At 43.8% G+C, this 24,005-nt stretch overlaps 2 protein-coding genes across 2 annotated transcripts in view; one reads left to right on the top strand and one right to left on the bottom strand.

Moving 5' to 3' along the window:
- ANKRD42 (ankyrin repeat domain 42) overlaps positions 1–9,405 on the top strand; it is a 28,569-nt gene extending 19,164 nt beyond the window's left edge. The window contains exons 10-12 of the mRNA XM_063304739.1: positions 7–133; positions 7,181–7,331; positions 8,864–9,405. Of these exons, the coding sequence (XP_063160809.1) occupies positions 7–133; positions 7,181–7,331; positions 8,864–9,013 (428 nt within the window). The 3' untranslated portion in view covers positions 9,014–9,405. The remainder of the gene's footprint in view (positions 1–6; positions 134–7,180; positions 7,332–8,863) is intronic.
- Positions 9,406–11,927: 2,522 nt separating this feature from the next.
- On the bottom strand, positions 11,928–22,050 carry CCDC90B (coiled-coil domain containing 90B). Its single transcript, XM_063305888.1, has 9 exons — positions 21,904–22,050; positions 19,971–20,090; positions 19,361–19,464; positions 18,001–18,102; positions 17,679–17,720; positions 17,161–17,232; positions 16,640–16,693; positions 14,710–14,824; positions 11,928–13,284 (listed from the first exon to the last, which is right to left on the bottom strand). Exons 1-9 carry the CDS (start codon positions 21,974–21,976, stop codon positions 13,229–13,231), a joined length of 738 nt encoding a protein of 245 aa, XP_063161958.1. The 5' UTR covers positions 21,977–22,050; the 3' UTR covers positions 11,928–13,228.
- Positions 22,051–24,005: the final 1,955 nt, after the last annotated feature.

The raw sequence follows: 24,005 nt of genomic DNA on the forward strand, positions 1-24,005 counted from the left end.
TTGCAGAAAGAGCCTACCAAAAAGTGGAAGAGTTGCAACGTCTCCTAGAAATGGCTACCAGCAACTTCAAGCAGCTTGGAGGCATCACTCTGCAGGAAAGGCAGATCAAACTGGAAGAGAAAAGGCTCAGAAGGTAAGTCTTTTGCAAGCAGCTGGGGATTCTGCCACCACTGCCTCCATGATGCCAAGGCAGGGGAAGTCATGGCTCATCATCATCTCACCCCCCTTGAATTCCAGAATCACCTTCATGGACAATTTAGGGTTAGCTGCTGAGATGAGACATTCGTGAGGCTTTAAAGCAGCCTTTCTCAACCTTTTGCCTTGTGCAGGAACCCTTGAAATATTTTTCAGGCCTCGGGGAACCCGTGCACATTCAGGCTCAAATAGAGGCCAGAAGTTACAAAATTATTATATTCCCTTCCATATGAAGTCATAGTGTTTGTAAACTTAAAATAAAGAATGAAACTTACCTCTTTAATGTGAAGTTGCCCAAATTTGAAACTTTTAAATAAATTGTGATCTCCCAGGGAACCCCTCGTGACCTCTCGTGGAACCCTAGGGTGCCATGGAACCCTGGTTGAGAAACCCTGCTTTAAAGTGTGGCAGCACTTCTCATTGTTTTCAATAACATGGTGATCACTGGTCTCTTAGACTTAGGTTGACTGCAATAGAGAGCAATCCTGATGTGATGATTGCCTTATCCCAACGAAGTCAGTCTCACCAGAGTTTAGTGAATAAAACTGATTTATTGAAAGGATAGTATGCAAATACGAAGAAAGCTGAGAATAAGCAAAAGCGCGCCAAATACAAACTAAAAACCCTCGCCTCTAAGCCGATCCCGCCCCCCACCCCACCATCGCAACCACCCCCTCCCGGGCCTGGCAAGCGTCACACATCTGCCTGGGAAAGTAACCTTGAATACATGTCCTAACCCAAACACACATTCCTTCAGGGCAGCAGAAAGATAACAGCCTGGCAGAGCTGAAATTCCCCACCCCGCAGGTGATCGACATGGATTAGAAACATGACATGTGAAACGTTACGATGTATGCAAACCATTGGAACGATGAACATGACATATCGCCCCCCTTCAATAAAGGAAATGACCTTACGGAGCAGGCTTAGCGGGATAAGCAGCGTGGAAATGGGTAACTAGAATAGGGGAGTGAACATCGTGGGCAGCAACCCATTCAGGATGAGGGAAATGTTTCCAGCGAACCAGGTATTGTAAAACAGAACGACATCGTCGGGAATCCAGGATTTCTCGGACCTCAAAGTGTTGTTGACCATCAATCATGATAGGTGCAGGGGGTGGAGGCTGTGGATGCCAGCGGGCTGATTCGTGGAAAGACTTAAGCAGGCTGCAATGAAAGACAGGGTGTAAGCATTTAAGATTTGCAGGCAAATCTAATTTAAAAGTAACAGGGTTAATTTGAGCAACGATAGGGAAAGGGCCAATAAACTTAGGTGCCAACTTTTTTGGAGGTTGTGTAGACTTGATGAACTTGGTGGAAAGATACACCTTATCACCCACTTGGAAAGGTGGCGAGGTGGATCGTTTGGAATCTGCATGTCGTTTGTAAGTGGCTTGAGCATCAGTGAGCGCTTGTTGTATTTTTGGCCAGGCAGCTGCCAAACGTGTAGCCCAATCAGCAGGTGAAGACGGGGGGGGGGGGGGGGGGGGAGGCTGGCTGCGGCAGTTCTGGGATCAGGACAAAGTCACGGCCAAAAACGGTATGGAATGGCACCTGGCCAGTGCTTTGATGAACAGCATTGTTGTAGGCAACTTCTGCGAATGGGAGGAGGTCGACCCAATCATCTTGTTGATAATTGACAAAAGCACGGAGATATTGTTCAAGGGTAGAATTGACCGCCTCCGTATTTCCGTCAGTCTCCGGATGCAACGCAGTTGACAATGCTTGATTAGTACCCAGTAATTTCATAAATTCCCGCCAAAACTTTGACGTGAATTGTGTTCCTCTGTCCGTCACCAAGCGGGCGGGGCATCCATGGATTTTGTACACGTGTACAATGAAGAGGCGGGCTAGCTGCTGGGCAGATGGGATGGAGGTACATGGGATGAAATGGGCTTGTTTAGAGAAAAAATCTTTCACCACCCAAATGACAGTTTTCCTCTGGCTAGGAGGTAAATCAACAATGAAGTCCATAGAGATCTCCTCCCAAGGGCGGGAAGGATTAGCCACTGGTTGTAACAAGCCCTGGGGTTTTCCCACTTTCCGTTTGGAAGCAGCACATACTGGGCAGGAATTGACGTAGTCTTTGATGTCGCGCCGGAGCATTGGCCACCAGAATTGGCGTCTAACCAGATGAAGGGTCTTTCCGAACCCAAAATGCCCAGCCATTCTGTCATCATGGGATCGTGACAGAATGGTTTTGCATAACGTCTCAGGTACATAGAGATGATCATGCTTCCATGCAAAATCTTGTTTAAAAGTAACCTTGTTGAGGTTTGCTTGCAACCAAGTGTCAGTTTTTAACTCGGAAAGAAACTGTTGTTGCAAGTCTGAGGGAACAGGCAGGCGAGGTGAAACTGAAGCGTCTGTGCGCTGCGCTCGGGTTTGGCTGCGAGTCACAGCTGCTAGACTCATTTGGGGCTCAGTCCAGAGAGTTCCCACTAGATCTGGCACCGTATTAGCATCCTGAGGCTGGCGCGAAAGCGCATCAGCCAGGAAGTTGGTTTTTCCAGGTATAAATTTCAGTTTAAAGTCAAAACGACTAAAGAATTGAGCCCACCTAATTTGTTTTGGGCTCAGGTTACGAGAGGCAGTCAATGCCTCCAGGTTTTTATGATCAGTCCAAACTTCGAACGGGTGGGTAGCACCCTCCAACAAGTGACGCCAGCTTTCCAAAGCAGCTTTAACAGCAAAAGCCTCTTTCTCCCAAACGTGCCATCTCCTTTGTGTCTCCGAAAATTTTCAGGAGAGGTAAGCACAGGGTTTTAACTGTCCGAGACTGTCCCTTTGCATTAATAGAGCTCCAATTGAGAAATCAGAAGCATCCACCTGTACCACAAATGGTTTGTCAGGATCAGGATGCTGCAGGATGGGTTCGGACATAAACAGCTGTTTAAGGGTGTGAAAAGCCCTCTGGCATGCGGGTGTCCACTTTAGCAGCGCTCCTGGATTTTTCACCCTCCATGTGTCCCCCAAACCTTTAGTTTTGAGCAACTCAGTGAGGGGTAGCGCAATTTCCACGAACCCCTGGATGAAGGGCCGATAAAAATTTGCGAATCCAAGGAGACTTTGAAGCTGCTTACGTGTGCATGGTGGCTCCCATGCCAAAATGGCTTCAATTTTAGCGGGATCCATTTCAATTCCTTTATTGGAAATCCTATAGCCTAGGTAATCAATTTGCGACTTATGAAATGCACATTTTGACAGTTTAGCATACAATTCTGCCTTTTTCAGTTTGCTTAGCACCTGTCTGACTAGATATATATGTTCCTCCATCGTTTTGGTATATATTAAAACATCATCTAGATACACCAATACCCCTTTAAATAGGTGGTCATGCAAGACCTCATTGATAAGTTGCATAAAAACTCCTGTTGCCCCCGCCAACCCAAATGGCAACACTTTGTATTGAAAAGCACCCAAAGGACAATTAAACACCGTTTTCCATTCATCCCCCTCCCGTATGCGAATACGGAAATATGCCTCCCTCAAGTCCAGCTTAGAGAATATTTTCCCCTTTGCCAGATGTGTTAGCATGTCCTTTATCAGGGGCAAAGGATATTTATTTAATATCGATACTGCATTGAGCCCACGGAAATCTGTACACAGTCTCAACGTGCCGTCCTTCTTTGGTTGAAACAGTACAGGTGCGCCTACTGGAGAGCTGGCAGGTTGAATGAAACTTCTAGCTAGATTTTTGTCAATGAACTCTCGTAGTGCTGCCAGCTCCTTCTGGGTCATAGAATAAATTTTCGGACTAGGCAATTTCACATTTGGAACAAATTCTATTGCACAGTCAGTTTTACGATGAGGCGGTAGCTGATCCGCCTCTTTTTCACCAAACACATCTGCAAAGTCCTGGTATTGCTCCGGCAGCCCCTCCAGCGGCTGGAGGACTTGCAGAGAAGTGGTTGCTGCCTGTCCCACCTCGTTGTCGTCTAGCTGGTCTTTCGCAGGGGCTTTATAAAATCCATCTGCGAACGTCACCATTCGATGCACCCAGTTTATGGAGGGATTTTGCCATACAAACCAGGGCATCCCCAAGATGACCAAAGGTCCCCCTACCGGTGCCACAATAAATGGTAATTTTTCCCAATGGCTGCCCATTTGCAAGGCAACCATCCCGGTAGAGTGGGTGACTGGTTTCCCCCCTGCCATGGTCCTGTCCAACTGGGTAAAGATCATCGGCCGCTTTAAAGGGAACGTGGGTAACCCCAACGCAGTAACCACATTGGGGTGCATCAAGGACCGTGAGCACCCCGAATCAATCATGGCCCACAGTTCTATGGTTCGGGTGCTGGACCCCAACTTCACTCTAACGGTCAGGGTAGGGAAATCCCCACTCACCGAAACATGGTCGCGCCTATCCTCTGCTTCTTCCACCTGCCCCATGGCGCCCTTTAAAGCAGGTGGCTGGCGTTTCCCGCCGGCTCATCGGTCTCCTGTTCCCCCTCATCTCCAAAGAAAGGGATGCCCTCAGGTTCCACCTCAGCCAGGGTGGCTTTCATCTTCCTTGGTAGGGATGGCGATTTCCCAGCCGGTTTAGCTGGGCGATCCCCGGCTCGTCTTTTTGGGCACGCCACCGCCCGGTGCCCTTCCTTCCCGCAGCGCAGACATTGCCCCTTTGCAAAGCGACGCTCCCTCTCCTCTTCCCACGCACGATGGCTGGGTCGTCCTGAAGAGATCGGAGCATGGGCGCTTTTGATGGTTTTGCCTTGCTTCACCGCCTTACGATGTGCGAAGGTTTCCAGGGCGTTTTCGGCGCTGCCCGCTAGTTGAATCCACCCATACAAAGTCTTTGGGTCATCACGCCCCAGAGCCCACCGAAGGACTTCAGTTTCCAGTCCATCTTTAAACATCTCTACTAAGGTGGACTGGGACCAATCCTCAACTTTTCCGGCCAGTGCTTTGAACTCTAACGCGTAGTCTGCCACTGACAGCAATCCTTGTGCCAGGTTCTTTAGAGCGTTTTGCCCTTTCTTGTGCTAGAGGGTCCTCGAAGTGTTGCTTTAGCGCCCACAGGAACTCCTCAAAGTCCTCTAGCTCTGGGGCCTCTGCTTGACACAGCTGGACGTACCAATCCGCCGCCCTCCCCTTCAGCCTATTTGCCACAGCATTGATTTTTCCCCTCTCGGAACGGAAACTCTGCTCCCAATCCTCCATGTAGCTATTAGCATTGGTAATGAAGAAAGACAGCTTCGTAGGGTCGCCGTCAAACTTCACAGGAAAGGGGGGGGGGTCTCGCCGCCTCCAGCCGTTTGGCTTTTTCAGTCACGTCTAGGGTCCTCCTCCCTGTCGCCGACTGTCGGAATCGAGTCTGACCTCTTCTCCGCGGAGATGGGGGTGGTGACTCCGGGTGAACGCTCTGATCCTTAGCGTCCTTTCGTCTCCCCTCAGCCGACCCCGACTTCCCACGGCTTTCTCTTAGCATCACCGCCAAAGACTCCAACTTCTCTTCCAGAGCCTTCATTTGCGTGGGGGTGACCGATTCTTCGGCTGCACCAGTTACCACTACCACTGTAGGTGACAACGGAGGTCCTGGTTTCCGGACCTTTTGGGCATCCCCTACAGCGGAGTCCTCGTCCTCGTCCCCCGTTCTATATTCGGCCCCTGACGTGCCCGTCGTTTCCGACATTACCAACTGCTCACCGGGTAGTAGCCCCAGCTGTTCCCGGCGGGCCGCCCTCTCCGTGCGGGCACTCCGGGCCACCGCACCATGGTGTCCGGTTCCTCTTCAATCCACTCGGCTTCCCGTAGTAGAGACATCGCTAGCGCTCCCCGTCACAGGTAACCTGGCTAGGGGCTAGCGGGATAAGTTTCTTTGATGATTCTCAGCTTTATGTAATGATTGCCTTATCCCAACGAAGTCAGTCTCACCAGAGTTTAGTGAATAAAACTGATTTATTGAAAGGATAGTATGCAAATACGAAGAAAGCTGAGAATAAGCAAAAGCACGCCAAATACAAACTAAAAACCCTTGCCTCCAAGCCGATCCCGCCCCCCACCCCACCATCGCAACCACCCCCTCCCGGGCCTGGCAAGCGTCACACATCTGCCTGGGAAAGTAACCTTGAATACATGTCCTAACCCAAACACACATTTCTTCAGGGCAGCAGAAAGATAACAGCCTGGCAGAGCTGAAATTCCCCACCCCGCAGGTGATTGACACGGATCAGAAACATGACATGTGAAACGTTACGATGTATGCAAACCATTGGAACGATGAACATGACACCTGAGGCACTTGAGAATGGCTGGTGGATGTCATCTGGAGTCTTTTATTGTGATACAGTAACGTGCTTTACATGTGGCTGTTTCTGAAGACCATCCAGAAGCTTCAGTTGGTCCAGAGAACAGCAGCCTGGTTGTTGCTGGGTATCTGCTGGCATGAGAATATTACAACTGAGTTTAGGGCTCTGCACTGACTCCCTGTTGTCTTCCAAGTACAATTCAAACTCCTACTTTTAACCTTTAAAGCTTGATGTACTGTAGCTTAGCACCAGAATACTTGCAGGACCCCTTCTCTATCTGGTTTTAACCCACCAAACGTAGATGTCCTGGGAGAATTTGCTAGCTGTCCCTCACATTCACAAGGTAAAAAGGGGGGAGGTTCATGGGAGCTGTTTTTTGGCTGCTGGTTCTACCCTGTGGAATACCCTTCCCCTTGAGATATGACCAGCCCCTATTTTATTACTAGCATTTCATAAATTCCTTGAGACACAGCCATTGAGGAGTGTGTCTGAACTGGGATTGCGACCCTCTATTTTTTTTCCTTTATCTTTTTGTAGTGGTTTTTATGCATTTTGTTAAGTGTTTTTATTTCTGTGTTACACAATACCACTGATGTTTTCATGTATTTGGCAACTTTGCAAGCCACTGAGATTCATTTGATTGCTGCAAGAAACAAACCAAATAAATAAATAAGCAAGCAAGCAAGCCGCAATAGCAGCTTCTTCTGAAGCTGGTTTTGACCTGGCTTTGAACAGATCCATCTCGGAGCTGAATGTGCAGCTGGAATACGAGCGGATGCGACGGGAGAAGCTAGAAGCTCAGCTGGACGAGGCCCGGGCAGAAATAGGAAGACTCAAAGAGTTACAAGAAAGAAACGAGATGGCTCTGACCCATAAAATCTCTGTGGTGGGTACCATTATTTTTTTAGAATAATGGAGGTTCTTGGCATCCCTGACAATTGGCTATCCTCCCTTTTTAAATTCCTGTGCCTCTGGTTTCAATGTATAGGAGTATTTGCCATTTGAATTTACCAAGATGACCCAAGTGATGAAACCAGGAATGATTTCAATTGAAGTAGCATAATTTTGTCTTTATTTGGGAGATTAAACAAAAGAGATGTTAAAACATCACTGGTGTACAGATATTTCCATTTACACTGATGTCCCCTTTCCTCTGGTTCTTTATCTGGTCAGGTAGTATCTTTGACATGGCATGGGGGGATTAAATTCTCTCTCTTTCAGCACAGCAGTTTGATGATGAATAATTAACATTTATTGAACAGCTTCATATGAACAAATATTAAGAGAGACAATAACTTGCTTGTCTTTATAGAGGAACATGAACATGCCTCCTCCGTGCTTCATTTAAGAATGTATGTTTAGCTCATCACAAGAGGTTATTACCAACCTCTTTCTTTTTGCTTTCAATATACTCCTTTCTTCTCATTTTACTCTGACCAGCTCTCCTTCCAAGTTCCTTTACCTTTCTCAGTTTATGGACAAGTGAACAGTTAGCAAGTTACTTGCATCCATCCTAGAATCCCAGCCCCGTAGGAAATTAATGTGGCAGCTGGGAGCCATTGCATATGGTGACGTTCCTCAGCACCTTCCTGAGATATTGAAAAGGCATCTTCTGGGACTTCCTCCCAGCATTTGGGACCTGTAGTCTCAACATACCTGGTATGGGATAACAGCCCTTTACGGTTTGTGCACCGGTCAGCTCTTGTGATGTCTCTTTCTCACTCTAAAAATATTACCTTTTTGTGGGAAAGGGAGTATTAATCAGTTGGGGAGCTTTTCTAGTTGATGCTAGAAAAAAATCTGCATATATCTAGTTAGGAGCACTTAGCTGACCATGGGAATCTTGACAAGCCAAGCAGATTTGGGCCTGGTTAGTACTTGGATGGGACATAATCAGGGAATCCCACAGGAATTTAGCCTGGGAATTGGAGAAAACATTCCTGAACAAACCCCTTCCATATTGTTGCCAAGAAAACTACATGGAGGTGCCCATGAGGTCACCAGGGTTTTTGGTCATCTTGAGGGAGTTCTTTACTTCTAATACTACATATAGAGGAAATCTGTGCCTTCAAGTTATTCGTCTCTCTTGGCGATTTTCTTGGCAAGGTTTTTCACAAGTGGTTTGCCATTGCCCCCTTCCTAGGGCTGAGAGAGAGGGACTGGCCCAAGGTCACCCAGCTGTCTTTGTGCCTAAGGTGGGACTAGAAGTCTCCTGGTTTCTAGCTTGATGCCTTAACCACTGCACCAAATTGGCTCTCTAATATTGTATCTAAAGAACACAAATAGTCAATTGGCTACTGCTTCCCTAGAACTTAGAAGGCCAAACTGCTATTGGGGTAACTGCATTTAAAATCGTCATTTCTATTTTGTTTATCATCAAGAGCACAGGAGTATGTTAATTTCTATTATCACTTGCAGGAGGCGTTGGATTCCTTTAAAGGAGGGGCTGACACAGACAAAGCGGCCTCTGACTTGCATCAAGTGACTTTTGACTCCCGGAAGGAGAAGAAGAAACTGAAGAAAAGGCCTCTCTTTAGCCCTGGTGGATCGTTTGTGAGAAGATTCTAAGAAAAGCAAAGAGCAAATAGAGGAGCATCTTACTCAGCGATAGGGAAAATTAAGTTCAGCTGCCTTCCCAGAGACTTCTCAGCATGAAGGAACGTCAACTAACAATGCCATGTCCTTAACTAGTCAAAGCATATCTTTTTTTTTTTTGATGTCATAAATACAGCATATTGCCTTGCAAGAATCTGGATTTGAAGGGAAAAAGGTAAATTGGAGTACCCATGGGTATGCACACGCCCACCTGTTGGAACTTAAGTTACATCTTTTCCTGGCGTTTAAGGGGAGACTAACAGGTTTAAGGCATGTGGCCCCGGTTGCCTCCAAATCACCTTTCTCCTTCAAGTCCAGATTACTTTATACCAATGTTTCTCAACCTTGTCAACTTCAAGCTGTATGGACTTCAACTCCCAGAATTCCCCAGCCAGCATTCAAGGCTGGCTGGGGAATTCTGGGAGTTGAAGTCCACATAGCTTGAAGTTGACAAGGTTGAGAAACACTGCTTTATACAGACTATTGAACATCATTCTTGTGCAAACTTGTAGATGTGAAACACCACAGCTTTCATACTGAAATTCTAGCAATTTTGGGGATCATGGTTTTAACTCATCTTGAGGATCCACAATTGGGAAAGGCTGTCCCTGAACCAGAAGTAGGTTTTGAAACGTACTGCCAATTACGATACACTAGCACTTCATTAAAGATTGATTTTTTAAAAACTATTTCTCTAATGCTTACCTCGCTCCTCAGCCAAGGTTCAGTACTATTTCTGCTGTATGAAGACACTAGTAAACCGAACAATTTAACATGAACAATGCATCTGTCTGATTTTTATATATCAGCAAGTACAAGAACCCTGGCAGAGATGGCTGAAAATGCAAGATTCCTTTGGATATAACATGTTAAAACTGTTCTTTTAAAGAGGGGGAAAGGAAAAAAAAATTGTTTAAGAAGATGAATATAAACGATGGCAATAAGAGGTGGGGAAAACAAGGGATCTTCAAAAGAGGAAAGCGAAGTGTAATGATAGGTTGAAAAAGCCATCCTATTTTGACACTACTTATATTGACCACCAGGAGGCAGTATGTGATTAGTTTTGTCCTATTTGGGACTCTTCAGAGGTATGTGGTCACAAGTCTTTCTATGGAATTCAAACCCTCTACCAGGGATTGAACTCATAGACCATTGAACTTTATAGACGACCGTATACAAAGCCTTAGTTTTAGGAGTTATCCAAGTTCTGGGGGTCAGCGGTGTGGAAGGAAGATACATATGGTGTCTATATATTCTATAGAGAGCCAGTCTGGTGTATTGATTAAGGCAACAGGCTAGAAACTGGGAGACTGTGAGTTCTAGTCCCGCCTTAGGCACAAAGCCAGCTGGTTGACCATGGGCCAGTCACTCTCTCTCAGCCGTAGGAAGGAAGCAATGGCAAACCACTTCTGAAAAATTTCGCCAAGAAAACTGCAGGGACTTGTCCAGACAGTCTCCGAGAACTGGACACAATTGAATGGATTAAAAAAAAAATCCTTTAAGAGCTAGAGTTCTATAGATTCTATTATTCCAGTGTCCAGAATAGTATATATAGTCCACCTTCCCTTAAGCTCTCGTAGTAGAAAGATATGGATGTCATCTTATGTCACATCCTTATGCACAGAAGACAAGGTGACTAAATGCTATCATTAATGACACAAGCAGGGGTTTACAAGAATTCAAAGAAACAATTGTTGAAGGCAAGCCTGGTGAAATGAGGTCTGTTGGGTCACAGATCAAGTGTAGGAAGGAACTGAATGATTAAGCAATTCTGGCATAATTGTAGCCAAGCTGAAAATTCAGAGGTGAACCCTAGGGGACACCAGAACCCTAATAATATTAAAACAGAGGCATTCCCTCAAAAAATTTCATTTTGAAAAATTCAGCAGCAGGAATTCTGAAGAAATCCAGCTCCTTATGCTTTGCGGCCACTCTCCTAACGCACCTTCCTTCAACATTTCAAACTAAAAATTCAATTATTTCTCCAACATCTGGAAAGCACAAGATGAGGCAAGACTGCTTTATAGAAGTACAATACACAATATTGCATTTTTAAAAAAAGTTCTGTATGATACACATACTGTATTTGGGGGGACTGGGGAAGTTAGTCAGCTGGGGATGCCCACTTAAGTCTACAAAGGAAAAAATCTGGCAGCTTTAAGTACCCTGTATTTTACAGACATTACAAGAGAAAATGCAAGTAGTACAGTCTTCTGCATCTGGAGAGGCAGCTTTAATGTTCCCATGAATTAATGTGGCATTTTAAAGGGTATCTTCAATAAAAGATCCTTCCTTCCTCCCACTCACACCAAAGCTTCTAAAACTGTCTTCTCAACGTGATACCTCAATATTCTGGATAGGCTAATTGGGAAAGTCCTAAAGTTCTGGAGTGGGTTAGATCAGAAACAAGTTGTATAAGACATGGTATCCTATTAAGGCTCCATATTCAGGGCCCAGGTTCACACCACCTCCTTTACTAGGCGGTGATATGTACATTGCCCTCTGCATGGTATGGAAAATCAGCCTTTGTCAATTGTGGAAATGGTTTCACCTTAATATGAGCACACCATCTTATGTAAACACTAATTGCTTTAACTAGTCCGGTCCTATCATGTTGTGCAAACTCAACCTCCATGTGGCTTATTTGCTGTTGGGAGAAAGGGGTGTCAAAAATGCAGCCCAGTAGCAGACTTTTTTGATTCTTCCAGTGATGAAGCCATAATTCTGGAACTTTTCTGCATTTTGGGGGGTGTTAACTATGTACATGCCCAAGGCACCCATTTCAGGCCTAGTGTCCAGTCCCTTTCGGAGTGTGTCGATGGCTGCTGGGAAATTTAGCATGGTCCTTGAATCAGCAAAAGTTGTGCAAATCAGACTACCAGCAACCGCAGTTTATGAACCATAGTTTTATGATTTAGTGTGCTGCGTGAACCCAGATAATCAAGACTTATTCAGTAAAATATGGCTAACAAGCCAGAGTGCCATGTTAGTCTGTAAGCGAGTCAGGGTGTGAAACCCAACCAAGTTATACTGGCAGCTGTATGGCTGCTCCAAAACAGCCGCTGGGATAAGGCAAATCCAATCAATTCTCGGCATGAGAAGAGTAATCTGGCAAGAACACCACAGGTTAACAAATACACTCAGAGAAACTTCCACTGAACTACCATGGAAGAGTTTGACTGAGAAGTCTGAAATTGCTCTGGCATTCTTCCTTCATTACACTGCTAAGCCACATTACAGAAGGCACTTTTTTGCTTAACTGAAAAAGGCCAGGATTTAGTAATAAAGCACATACTTTTCCTCAAAAGGCCGAGTTAGTTAGAATATCCTAGACCAGCCTTTCCTAAAATTACTAATTCTCCAGATGCATGCCTCTGTTCCCAGAATTCCCAGCAATGCCCATGGTAGTTAGGGAATTTTGGGAGATGAAGTCCATGCATTTGGAAGCTGCCCAGGTTGAGGAACATGGGGACAGAATTGCTGCCATGAAGTTCTGAGAATACTAAACATTTGCAGTACATTCAATCATCTTAGACATCAAGTAGAATCCCTTGTTTGAACATTCTCTGCTGGCTGGTTTTCTCATCCCAAGTGGGACAGGATCTCTGGTGGTGGTGTGTATGAGGGCAATGGAGTACCTGATGGGATGGTGATGGTGATGGTAAGAAATCTCTCCATCAGCAGCATTAAGCTCTGAACCACATCTGTGCACGGGGACCAGCATTCTGCTACTGGGATCTTCCAGATATGTTGGGAGTGCAACTGTGCAACTTGTTAGCCAATCTGAATTCTCAAAGCTATAGTCTCAATTCAGCTGGGGTAGACAGCAAGTAGATTCAACTCAGAAGATGATGACCAAGAGGACCAGGCTGGAGAAGGGAAAACCAGCTACCTGTACATGACATGACAACTGGTTGCAGCTTTTGAATCATCCAATACACCTTTACCTCCCTTTTCTAGATTTTCAAGCTCCACAGATCTCTTGGGCTCCAGTATATCAGCCTCCACAACTCTTTAATTGAGGACAAATTGTTTGAGCTGTTCTGTCCATAGCAATATATGATAAAAAGGGATCATGGCTGATAGAAGAGAGCTGAAAGGATCAGCCAGAGGACGTTATCTCAGATATGTTGTAGGTGTCAAACTAGGAGTGTTTTTGTTCTGTCCTCTTTTCCATTGGTGGGCTTCCTATTTCCAAAATCGATAAAATCCCAAAGCAATGGCAAGGCAAGTGAAAACAGAGGCTGAAATTAAAAGAAAAAACAATAGTGAATCTATTTGGGTGAAAGAGTTTCATGCAATATGACCTCCCCCTGTGATACCAACTAAAGATCTTCACTAGAGGTCTTCAAACAGAGGCTGGATGGTCATCTGTTAGAGATGTTTAGAGGACCCTGCATTAAAATGTACAAATTGGAGAGGATCTTATGGGCCATCTAGTCCAACCCCCTGCTCAGGAAAAGAGTCCAGTATGCCATTCCCAACAAATGGTCAACCAACTGCCCTGAAGAACTCCAGCCAGGGGAACTCCACTGTTTGCCGAAGACCACAGAGAGGACCTTGGAGAAGTTATGCAGAGACTGTTAGCAACACATGAGCTTAGTCCAGGAAAACATGTGTGAGAAAGAAAACAAACTCTGTATAACAGGGAGGGAGGGGGAAATGCTGACAAACTTTCCAGATTCTGTTATTACACTCTACGTCACTAAAATAGAGTTCTAGTATTCTTGTGGTGTCTGTTTCCTGGCCAGGCCTACTATCAGTCTTGAAAATCTGCCATGCTCTATTTCGAGAGGCAGAGAATCTTGCCTTTGATCATAGAGGTGGCTGCTGGACAGTCTGATGAACCACTTGCTGGAACATTACAGCACCACCCAAAAATGGATTTACAAATAACTAATTTGCACAATGCCATGGTGCAACTAATGTAGCACTTGGGACAAAGCTTGCTTCAGCCCAGAGCAAGCCGGCAGCCCAGCCAATATTTCTGCATTTCTCTACACTGATTTAGGCAGATGTTTGCACTGCTTAATAGCTTTTATAGGTTCCTTCCAACACTTGGCTTGAATCTGCTTCCTCTCCACTCAGTCTCAGGAGCAAGCAGGCCCACCCGTTCTTCTACAAGGCAGTCTAGTAGATGTTCAAAGATGCAATCGTGTCTTCCCTTATACTTCCCTTTTGTAAGCTAAATATACCCAATTGTAGAGACTCGTTTCCTAACCTCCTTATCCTAATAGTTCACCTCTGAACCAGCCTGGCCTTTCATATTTCTGTAAGGCCCCTTCCTTGCTTTTGATATTCCCATCACATTGTCTTTGATTAACGGTGCCAGGATAAAACATGGAAGCAAAGTAGCCCTCCTTTCCATTCTCAAGGTTCTGAGCACTACCGCCATTGTTTAAGTTACCCAAATAGTACTAGCCCTGCAAAGGAGAGGTATATCACAGTGAGGTTGGAACTCCAATATTTGGAAAAGTAAATCTCTCTCTCTCTCTCTCGCCTTGCTGGGGACAGTAGACATCACTAACTGCTAAAGCAAAAGAAAGCAGAAGACGGGTCTGGAATAGTATGAAGAGGCTGAAATCATCCAGCAATGACCAGATATGCTGCCAGTTTCAACTGCTAAGCATTCTACTTGGAAGCTGGATTTTAATGCACTAGGCACATACCTGCCAAATAACGGATGGTTTCCAGTTTATTCGACTCCATGAGAGTTTTGAGGGCTGCAATTTCAGCATCAATTTTATTGCCTACTTCTGTAAGGGAACTGTTGGTACTTGAATCCTAGAAGGACACAAGGCATCATTTTGCACCCAAGAGGAGCAGGGCAGTTAGCAGAGACAGGCAATTATCTCCACGTGGCTTGATGTGGCATCAACACTCTTTGGATACCAGGCAAAGGGAAGTCTGTTCTCTCCGGTCATTTAAAAATGTGCATCTCCTTCTCCCATGTTGCTGCCTATTACAAATGTACGCAGGTTTTTAAACTGCCCTGGAAACAACTTAAAAAAAACAGCATTCTTTATTATTGAAATAATAGCAGATGGAAGGACCTAACCAAGCTTGGCTGATCTCAGAAAGGCTAAGCAAGGTCAGACCAGGTTAAATATTGGGATAAGAGATCACTAGGCAATCCTAGGGTTGCAGACTAGACTAGACTAGACAATTGAAAACACATCCTAGAAGATGGCAAATGGCGAACCATGTCCCTATTTTTGGCCAGGAAACATAGATGGGTCCTTTGATTTACCAGAAGCCAACCTTGACTTGAGGGAGATTTCTCTTTCCATTAATTTAAAATATATATCTCCTATTATTCATTCCAAAAAAAGTGGGCTTGAGAGTAAATAACAGAAACCAAAAGTGCAAAACACTAATGCGTGTATTAGATAATGCTTCCAAAAATCACATCTGGAGGTACAAAGTACCCATCTTGCGGCATCCTGATGTTCTTCTCCTTTACTTCTGCGAAAGTCAAATATTCTACAAGAATTATGTCTTTGTAAGGAATATAAAATCAGTTGCTGTCTTTCCTTTACTCTAAGTTGTAAGGGCAAATGCTTGATTTATATATAATGGTCAAACATAGTTTTCTTAATCATGGTTTCTCAAACAATTCCAAATGGCCTGATTCATATATCGTGTTGAGCGTATGTAACCTTTCTTTACAAATTACAGAAGCTGGACTCATACTTAATGCTAGGCCAAAATTGAAGAAAACATATTCTGATCGACTGCACTGCACAAACCTAGAAGTATTATGGTACTTGCAATGTCATTGCTTTTGTTTTCATTGGCCAAGACGAGTTTGGGGTAAATACCAGGGAGAGAGAAAAGGAGAGAAATCTGCTCCACCAGCGCTCTGGACTGCAACTTAAATCTAAATTATGCTTTCTCTCTTTCTTTAATAAAAAGAAAATAATCTCAGGAACCTCAATAGGGCATGTAACTTTGCTTCTAGGAAGCTCAGTTGGTGGCCTGAAACAGCCTTCCCCAATCAAGGCACCCCCAGATGAGTGAACTTCAACTCCCAGCATTCTTAAGCCATTAGGCCATGGCAGAGAATTCTGGGAATTGAGGTCCACCCACCTGGAATGTACCCAGACTGTAGAAATCTGGCCCCAGTGCTTCCTCTAATAATTAAAAAGAAAAAAAAAGGAAATCAGAAGAATAATTCCAAGTAAGATAGATATATTTGTCCCACCTTTATTATTTTTATAAATAACTCAAGGCAGGGAACACACCTAATACTCTTTCCTCCTCTTATTTTCCCCACAACAACAACCCTGTGAGGTGAGTTGGGCCGAGAGAGAGTTTCTGGCCCAAAGTCACCCAGCCGGCTCTGTTTATTAAAATTAAACAGCTTTTTCTGGTATGCTTTAGATTGTGGACTTTTATTCTCAGAATTGCAGCTGGCATGGCAACTGAAGAGAATTCTGGGAATTGGAGTCCACCAAACCAGAGGCCTGCAGGGATAGGGAGCTGGTCAGTGAGCATCAGAGATCTGAACTTCCCCCCACCCGTCCCCATGTTGTCTGAAAATCAGCAGATGTAATTCAAACCAAAGATCTAAAAACTGGTCCTGGTTCAAACGCTTACTTTTTTATGGAATTCTGTTGAGGCTTCCATGAGCTTTCTTTCCTGATCTGCGAACTGGAGAATTAGAAAAGGAGAGACCAAAAAAAAAAAAAAGAATTAAAAAAAGCAGGAATACATACAGGCAGTCCTTGCTTAACAATCGTTCATTTAGCGACAGTTCAGACTTATGATGGCACTGCAAAAAAATAACTTACAACTGGTCCTCTCGCTTACGACTGTCATAGCATCCCCGCAGTCACGTGATTGTGATTCGGGTGCTTGGCAACCGGTTTGCATTTACTACCATCACATGATCACCATTTTCAATCTTCCCAGCTGGCTTTGGGCAAGCAAAATCAATGGGGAACCATGTGGCTCACTTAATGACCACCACAAAAAATGTCATAAAATCGGGTTGGATTTACTTAATGACCGCATTGCTTGGTGACCAAAATTCCAGTCCCAATTGTGGTCGTTAAGCGAGGACTACCTGTAGTCAGGTCAGAAAGCAGAGAGAAAAAAGACAGTAGAGAACTACTCACCATATCTGTCACTCTGCTTCTCTCCAAGTTGATGTCCAGCTTGTTTTCTGCTCTGCTCTGACTAGTTTCATTCTTTAAAAAGGGAAAGAAAAACACCCCCCTCCCTGTTTCAGGAAGGAGAAAACAGAATACCCTTTTCCTCCCTTTCAAGCCTGCCTGAAAATTCTATTCTCTTTGGAGATCCCCACTTGCTATTTTAAACCCCATTCCAGCAACTTGTCTGAGATGCCCATCTCCACTTTCCTGCTGTTGCACAGTTGCGGTTGGCAATCTTTATTTAGGCATTATTTACTCTGCACTGTTGCAGCATGTGGCAGAATGCAACAGAGCTGGGTGGGGGCCCTGCCCAAGGTTTTCCAAGAAGGGCGCAAGCAGTGTGGGGGCTCCATTTCTGCAGCTCTGCACAAAACCAAGAGGACAAGATTTTCTTGAATGAAAAGGTTTTCCGCAACTATTTTTAAAAGCAGGTTTAGGTCTGTCCTCAAACCTAATGGTTTGACTGATCCTGGTCTACTTACCATTAGTTGCTGTTTAACTTGATCCAATTCAATTTTCATTTTCTAAGGAAGAGAGGAAGGAAGTAGAGAAACAGCCGTTCGTGTATAGAAGCTATAAAGCAAAATGTATGTTAAATTTTGCAGCTGCCCTGACAATCTCTGGACAACGATGCAGCTGCTTTAAAGGGCTGTAGCCAGCCATACCATTCACACCCCCAAAAGCTCCTGTTTGGGACTGAACCTGAAACATTGCACATAGTGTATAAAATCTGAGGAGGTCAATTTTGCAGAGAACCATCATAAGCTAAACAAATACAGTTTAGGGCATTTCTTGGGATAATACCTCATTTTCTGCTCTCAAATTGGCAAATTCGCTCTTCTCAAGAATGACCATGTCCTTCCGAATGGAATCCAGTTGAGCCATTATCTGTTGCAAAGTTATTTCCTAAGAAAATAAAAATACACATACACACACACAACTCTCAAGGCTTCTTAAATATTCTTTGTTTTCTGGCAGAACGTTTAATTTATGAGATGGGAATCTGTAACGAGAATGTTCTGGGTAAGGACAACACATCTGATTGAACATTTTGGGGAAGCCGAGTGGCAAACTTCATATATAGTATCTATACATTATATACATACATATACATTTATAGACATTTCTGAAGGCACATATCTAATGTCAAGACCAATTGGGTTTCCAGCCCCACAATTTCCCCTCAGTGTGACATGACCAATTTATATATTCATTTATGATATTATGAAATGCTGGGCTATTGCATTTTAAATTTATTTATACTGCTTTCTGGTTGCTTGGTTCATGATTTTATCTGTAATTTATGGAGGGGGAGGCTTATTTTTAATTGTTATGTAATTTCAGTTGTACTGTAGACCTGTTATTGTTGGGACTGTAAGCCACTGAAAATCTCAAATGCAGTGGGCAAAAACAAAAACAAAAACCCAACATCAATAAATTTCATTTGCTGGATTGGAGTGTGCACCACTTAAGAGAAGGTTTACGGATGAAGTAGCATATAAGTCTGAGAAACAAAGACATTTAAAAATATGACCAAAACCAGTAAATTTAGAATAGCACACTTGCTATTATTGTGACTAAGCAGAACAGTCTGTTTCCAATTTTGGGAAATGCAGCCATCTTCCCCAGCTTTGGTAAATAAATTATCCTTGCTTAACTGCTTATAGGGTATCAGTGACCTGTAAACCACAGGCAGTACGGGTTGCCCATACAGATTTTCCAAATGTTGCTTTATGCTAAAGAACATAAAAAGAGCACTGAGGCTGGATGAGGCCCACAGCCAATCTAGTACAGGCTCCTAAGTCACCAGCAATTCAGATGTTGGATTTGGAGTGGGGAGACCAAGGTTCAAGTCCACCCTGAGCTAATGCACAGTATGATTTAGGATCAGTCACTTTCTCTTAACCAAATCTATCTCACATATATTTATAAGAAAGGGAGATCTCCATACTGACAACCCTAAATTCCTGGAAAAAAGGCAGAAAATCTAAAAGTTCAAAAAAAATCCCTGCAACATGTTTCATGCAACTGGTTTCAAGCTGGGAGAACCAGTGTGTGCTTAAGCTATGCATTGCCTAAAGAATTATGAAGACCATTGGAAGATTATGTCAAGGTTACTAATGCGTGTAAAAGGTGATGCACATAAGAACAAACCATTTGTTACCTGTTGGGCTTGGGTTACCATATCCTTGTAGACAGTGTCCAGGCTGACCGTTGACAAACTCATTAACGCTGAGACAACGGTTTCAGCCTGTTCTTTTGCAAATCCTGTTGAGTACACAAAGTACATAAAATTCTGGTGAATTCACAGTTAGGGTTAGCCAACTGAGAAGCAGAGCTCCATTTTTTTTTCTTATCCTTCTAATAATCCAAAATGTTTTATGCTATTTGCTATCAACACCATATTCAGGGATGTAAGGGAGTGGGCAGCAGTACCACAGTGACCTTGTTTGGGCTTGGAAGCAAAGCAGGGTCAGGCCTAGTTAATACTTGGATGAGAAACAATAAAGGAATCCTAGGGGGGTAAGTTAGACAGGAAAGTTGAGAAACTTTCCAGAAGACGACAATGGGAAACCAAGTCCGTGATACTGACAAGAAAGCTGTACAGTAGTGATATTCAATACAATAAGAAGGACGGACATTTTGGAGGGCTGATGTCAACCACTGAAGGACCCCACCAAGAGGCCAGTGCTCAGAACTCAAAGATGTCCACAGGTGGAATTTGCATGGAGGAAAGCTCTCTTAGACACTTTTCACCAGAGACTTTTGCTCACCATGGGCCTCTAGATCTCGCACAAGACGATGAGTGTCAAAGGTAAGTTTTCTTTGTTCCAGCGGAGTTATTTCGACTCTTCTCATATCGTACGACTGCGTTGAGGCAGAAGCAGCAAAACCTGAGAAGTGTGATATGATTGAGTTGTCTGCTTATGTCAAATAACATATGATCACCTTCTAAGGCAGGGTTTCTCAACCTTTGTAACGTTAAGATGTGTGGACTTCAAGATGTGTGGACTTCAACTTCAACATGCTGGCTGGGGAATTCTGGGAGTTGAAGTCCACGCATCTTTAAGTTACTAAAATTGAGAAATACTGTTCTAAGGTAAATGAGGAAAAGCATCACATGCATTTTCCTTGGAAGGAAATCCTGTTGTATTTACAGACTTCCTTACAGGTGAGCACGTGCCTCAGTTCTGCGACTTAAATCCCTGCATATGGAAAGCCTCTGAACATACTCCCTAAACCATCCTCCCCATTTTTTAAAAAAAACAAGTATCCAATATTAGGGTTGCTTCAAAGATATGTTTGAAGAGGTGCTCTGGATAGGAGCTGTGTCTTTTTTAAGGCTCAGAGTTTGCTACTGAGCTTTGTGACTTGGTGGAGACTGGAACCTGCTCTTGACTAAGCTGGGTTGGACTGATTAGTACTTGGATGGGAGACCATCAGAAAAGCCAAACTCTAGGCTAGATGCAAAGTCAAAAAAAAAGTCTTCTCCTGAAAGACTTTTCAGGAAATAATTTCTTCATGGAAAAGTTCTGTCCACAAATTCAGCATGTTTCAAGGGAACCTTTGTGTTTTTTTTTAAAAAGTTCTCACTCCTAATCCAGCCATTACAATAGCTTCTCCCAACCTGGGACTCTGTATCTGTGGTTGGATTCCCATTGCCAACGATCCCCAGCCAGCAAGGCCAACAAGCAGGCCAGCTGGGAATTATGGGATCTGACGTGCAAGTTGGAGAAGGCCACACTAGACCACATGGACTCTGCAGCTGAGTTCCTATGACCTTCTCAACCAAAATCAAAGAAGCCACTTGAGGGATTAATGGGATTAATGGGGATTCCACCAACATACACGGTACTCTTCTTCTGTATCTGTGTTTCTTAAATTTTTGCTCTCCGGACCCTTTCCACTTTTAAAAATTAAGGAGGACCCCAAAAGAGCTTTTGTTTGCATGGGTTATATTTAGAGATACCTACTGTATTAAAAGTTAAAACTGATTTATGCATTCATAGAATATTTACTGAATCATGTAAAAACAATTATAAACCCATTAGATATTAACAAATAAGATGTTTTTCATGAAAAAACCCTTTTTTTAACAAATAAAAAGTTGTAAGAAGATTAAATGTCTTCAATATCTGGCAAATAATTTTGATTTTGCAGAGTCTTATAGGGTCTTGGGGGACCCCCAGGAGTCCTCAGACCCCCCTTTAAGAAACACTGTTCTGGATGAAGGGCCTATGACCCAATTCACACGTTCCAACATGCATTATTGCATTCAGCTGTCCTTCTGTATTTATGTCTATAGTATTGGTTTGTGCATTGCTGGTTGATTGCTCGTGCATTCCAGCCTGCATTTCAGCATCACATATTTAGACAACGTTTGGTTTAGCTTGCATTTAGATTTTGTTTTGTTGCAAAATATATATATATATATATACACACGCACACATATATACGTACGTACACGCACACACACACAATAATGCATCTCTCTGAGCGCTATCTCTGAATGGTGGTTTTAAAACAGGTTTGATTTTGGTTCAAGAGATTGGGAGAATAATTACCCAGGTATAATTTTGAGAAACCAGCAAGCAAATCGTGTAATAACATAGCCTGGGAATAATACCAGGCGAAACGCGCTAGCTTTCTCGGTTTATCAGATTGCAAGCGAAGCAGACCCTGTTAATGGACTAAAAGGTCTCTCACCTCTTAATCGTGTAGAGAATCTGTGGGTCCCCCGGAACGACAGACTCACACCCCTGGCACTAATTTGCAACATCTTTCCACCGCCCTTGCTGGAAACACAGAATTTAAACCAAAAGAAATCCAAATCAAGTCTGAAAAGACTCACGTCCGGCCTGGAACCCAATGGGTCTCTGGGAAATGTAGTTCTTATCGGGCCGGCGCTCCTCCTTTCTTCCTCCTCCATCCTCAAAGCATGGTGGGAAATGTATGCAAAGCGGACTGGGACTCTTAGAAGCGAAGGAAACGAGGTGATAGTCGCTGGAAAAGCCCCGACCACTAGATGGCAGCACTTTCTATCTCTCTCCGTGCTTCTAGCTCTCTGCTGGATTTTTGCAGCTCAGATACGGTAGCTATGATAGATCCAAATACTTCATTTTTAAATCTGTGCCTGGCTCACCTAGCCGTGCTGGATTATAAATCTCATATTCCCAACTTCATGAAAGGATTGAATCTGCATCAACTCCCAGCCAGCATGGACAAAGGCGATGCAAGATGGTGATTAGATGATGATGATGATGATGATGATGATAGGGGTTTACATTTTTTTCATGCCTTTGATCGTGGTGACCAAAGCATTTTCTGTGGCTTCACATCCATAATCCACCAGAATCTTATTCCAGATTGTTTCTTTTTGTCAATCAAACATGGACGTCCTAGCTTGCCATCAATCAATCAATCAATCAATCAATCAATCAATCGATCAATACGGTGAACCTACTTGTAGAATCAAATGTGGATAGAATTTGGATTCTAAAGTCACAACTTCTGCTCAGCCCTGAGCTTCAGGAAACTCTATATTTGAACCCTGATTTGGAAGAATAGAGCATTTATTCTGACTCCCCTACCTGGGGTCTGGACTACAGACTCCATCATTCTCAGCCAGCATGTTTGTGCAAATGGAAGTTGGAGTCCCAACACAGGCAGCTCTGGTTTAGGGAACTCAGCACCACCTTGGAGAAGAAATGAACATGCATTTGGAACTTTGGAGAAAAGCTATTGTTTTTAACTATAGCTAGTAAATAACTTTTACTTTAAACTAATTTTTGCAAAAAAAGGTTATCTTAGCCATTAGAGGGCAGTGGTCTATAGCAGAACCACCTGCTGATACTCAATGTAAAAAGACACAACAGTCTTTTTCTATGTTGTTCTTCTTTAGGAGAAACAGATTCTACATTGTGGCATTAATAATACAGTTTATCGGTAGAAATATACAGAAGATTAGGGGCAGACCATTTATTAATTCTTAATAGTGGAGTGTTTTTAATGGTTTGGGACAAGGCTGTAATTCAGTGTTTCTCTATCTTGGGGACTTTAAGATGTGTGGACTTCAACTCCCAGAGTGCCATGCTGGCTGGGGAATTCTGGGAGTTGAAGTCCACACTTCTTAAAGTCCTCAACGTTGAGAAACACTGCTCTAATTCCTCAGTTTCCCTCCTACCTTATTTCATTTGCAGTCATGGGGATAATATTGCAACTTTGCATTTAGCTTCAAAGAACAGCCTCCATCCCAACCCAATAATTTATTTTTAAAATAAATGGGTAGGTAAAGGTAAAGGTTTCCCTTGACGTAAAGTCCAGTCGTGTCCAACTCTAGGGGGCGGTGCTCATCTCCGTTTCTAAGCCTTGGAGCCGGTGTTGTCCGTAAGGACCCGTCCGTGGTCATGTGGCCAGCATGACGACACGGAACACCGTTACCTTCCCGCCGAAGCGGTACCTATTGATCTACTCACATTTGCATGTTTTCGAACTGCTAGGTGAGCAGGAGCTGGGACTAGCAACGGGAGCTCACCCCGCCGCGCGGTTTCGAACTGCCGACCTTCCGATCGGCAGCTCAGCGGTTTAACCCGCAGCACCACCGCGTCCCTACAAAATAAATGGGAGGGGTGCCTTAAATTTGCTGAGGATATAGAAAAAGGAAGCAGTTAAGGGGTTTTTTTGGTCTATTTTTTATTTTGGAAGGAGTAAGATAAAGTTTCTTTGGAATGAAGCTCAATGCATAGACATGTCTAGATAGATTTCTTGGAAACCATATAGAAATTTGCTATGCATTCCCCCCTCCCTTC

The sequence above is a fragment of the Candoia aspera genome, chromosome 5 (assembly GCF_035149785.1).
Source record: "Candoia aspera isolate rCanAsp1 chromosome 5, rCanAsp1.hap2, whole genome shotgun sequence".
NCBI lineage: Eukaryota > Metazoa > Chordata > Lepidosauria > Squamata > Boidae > Candoia > Candoia aspera.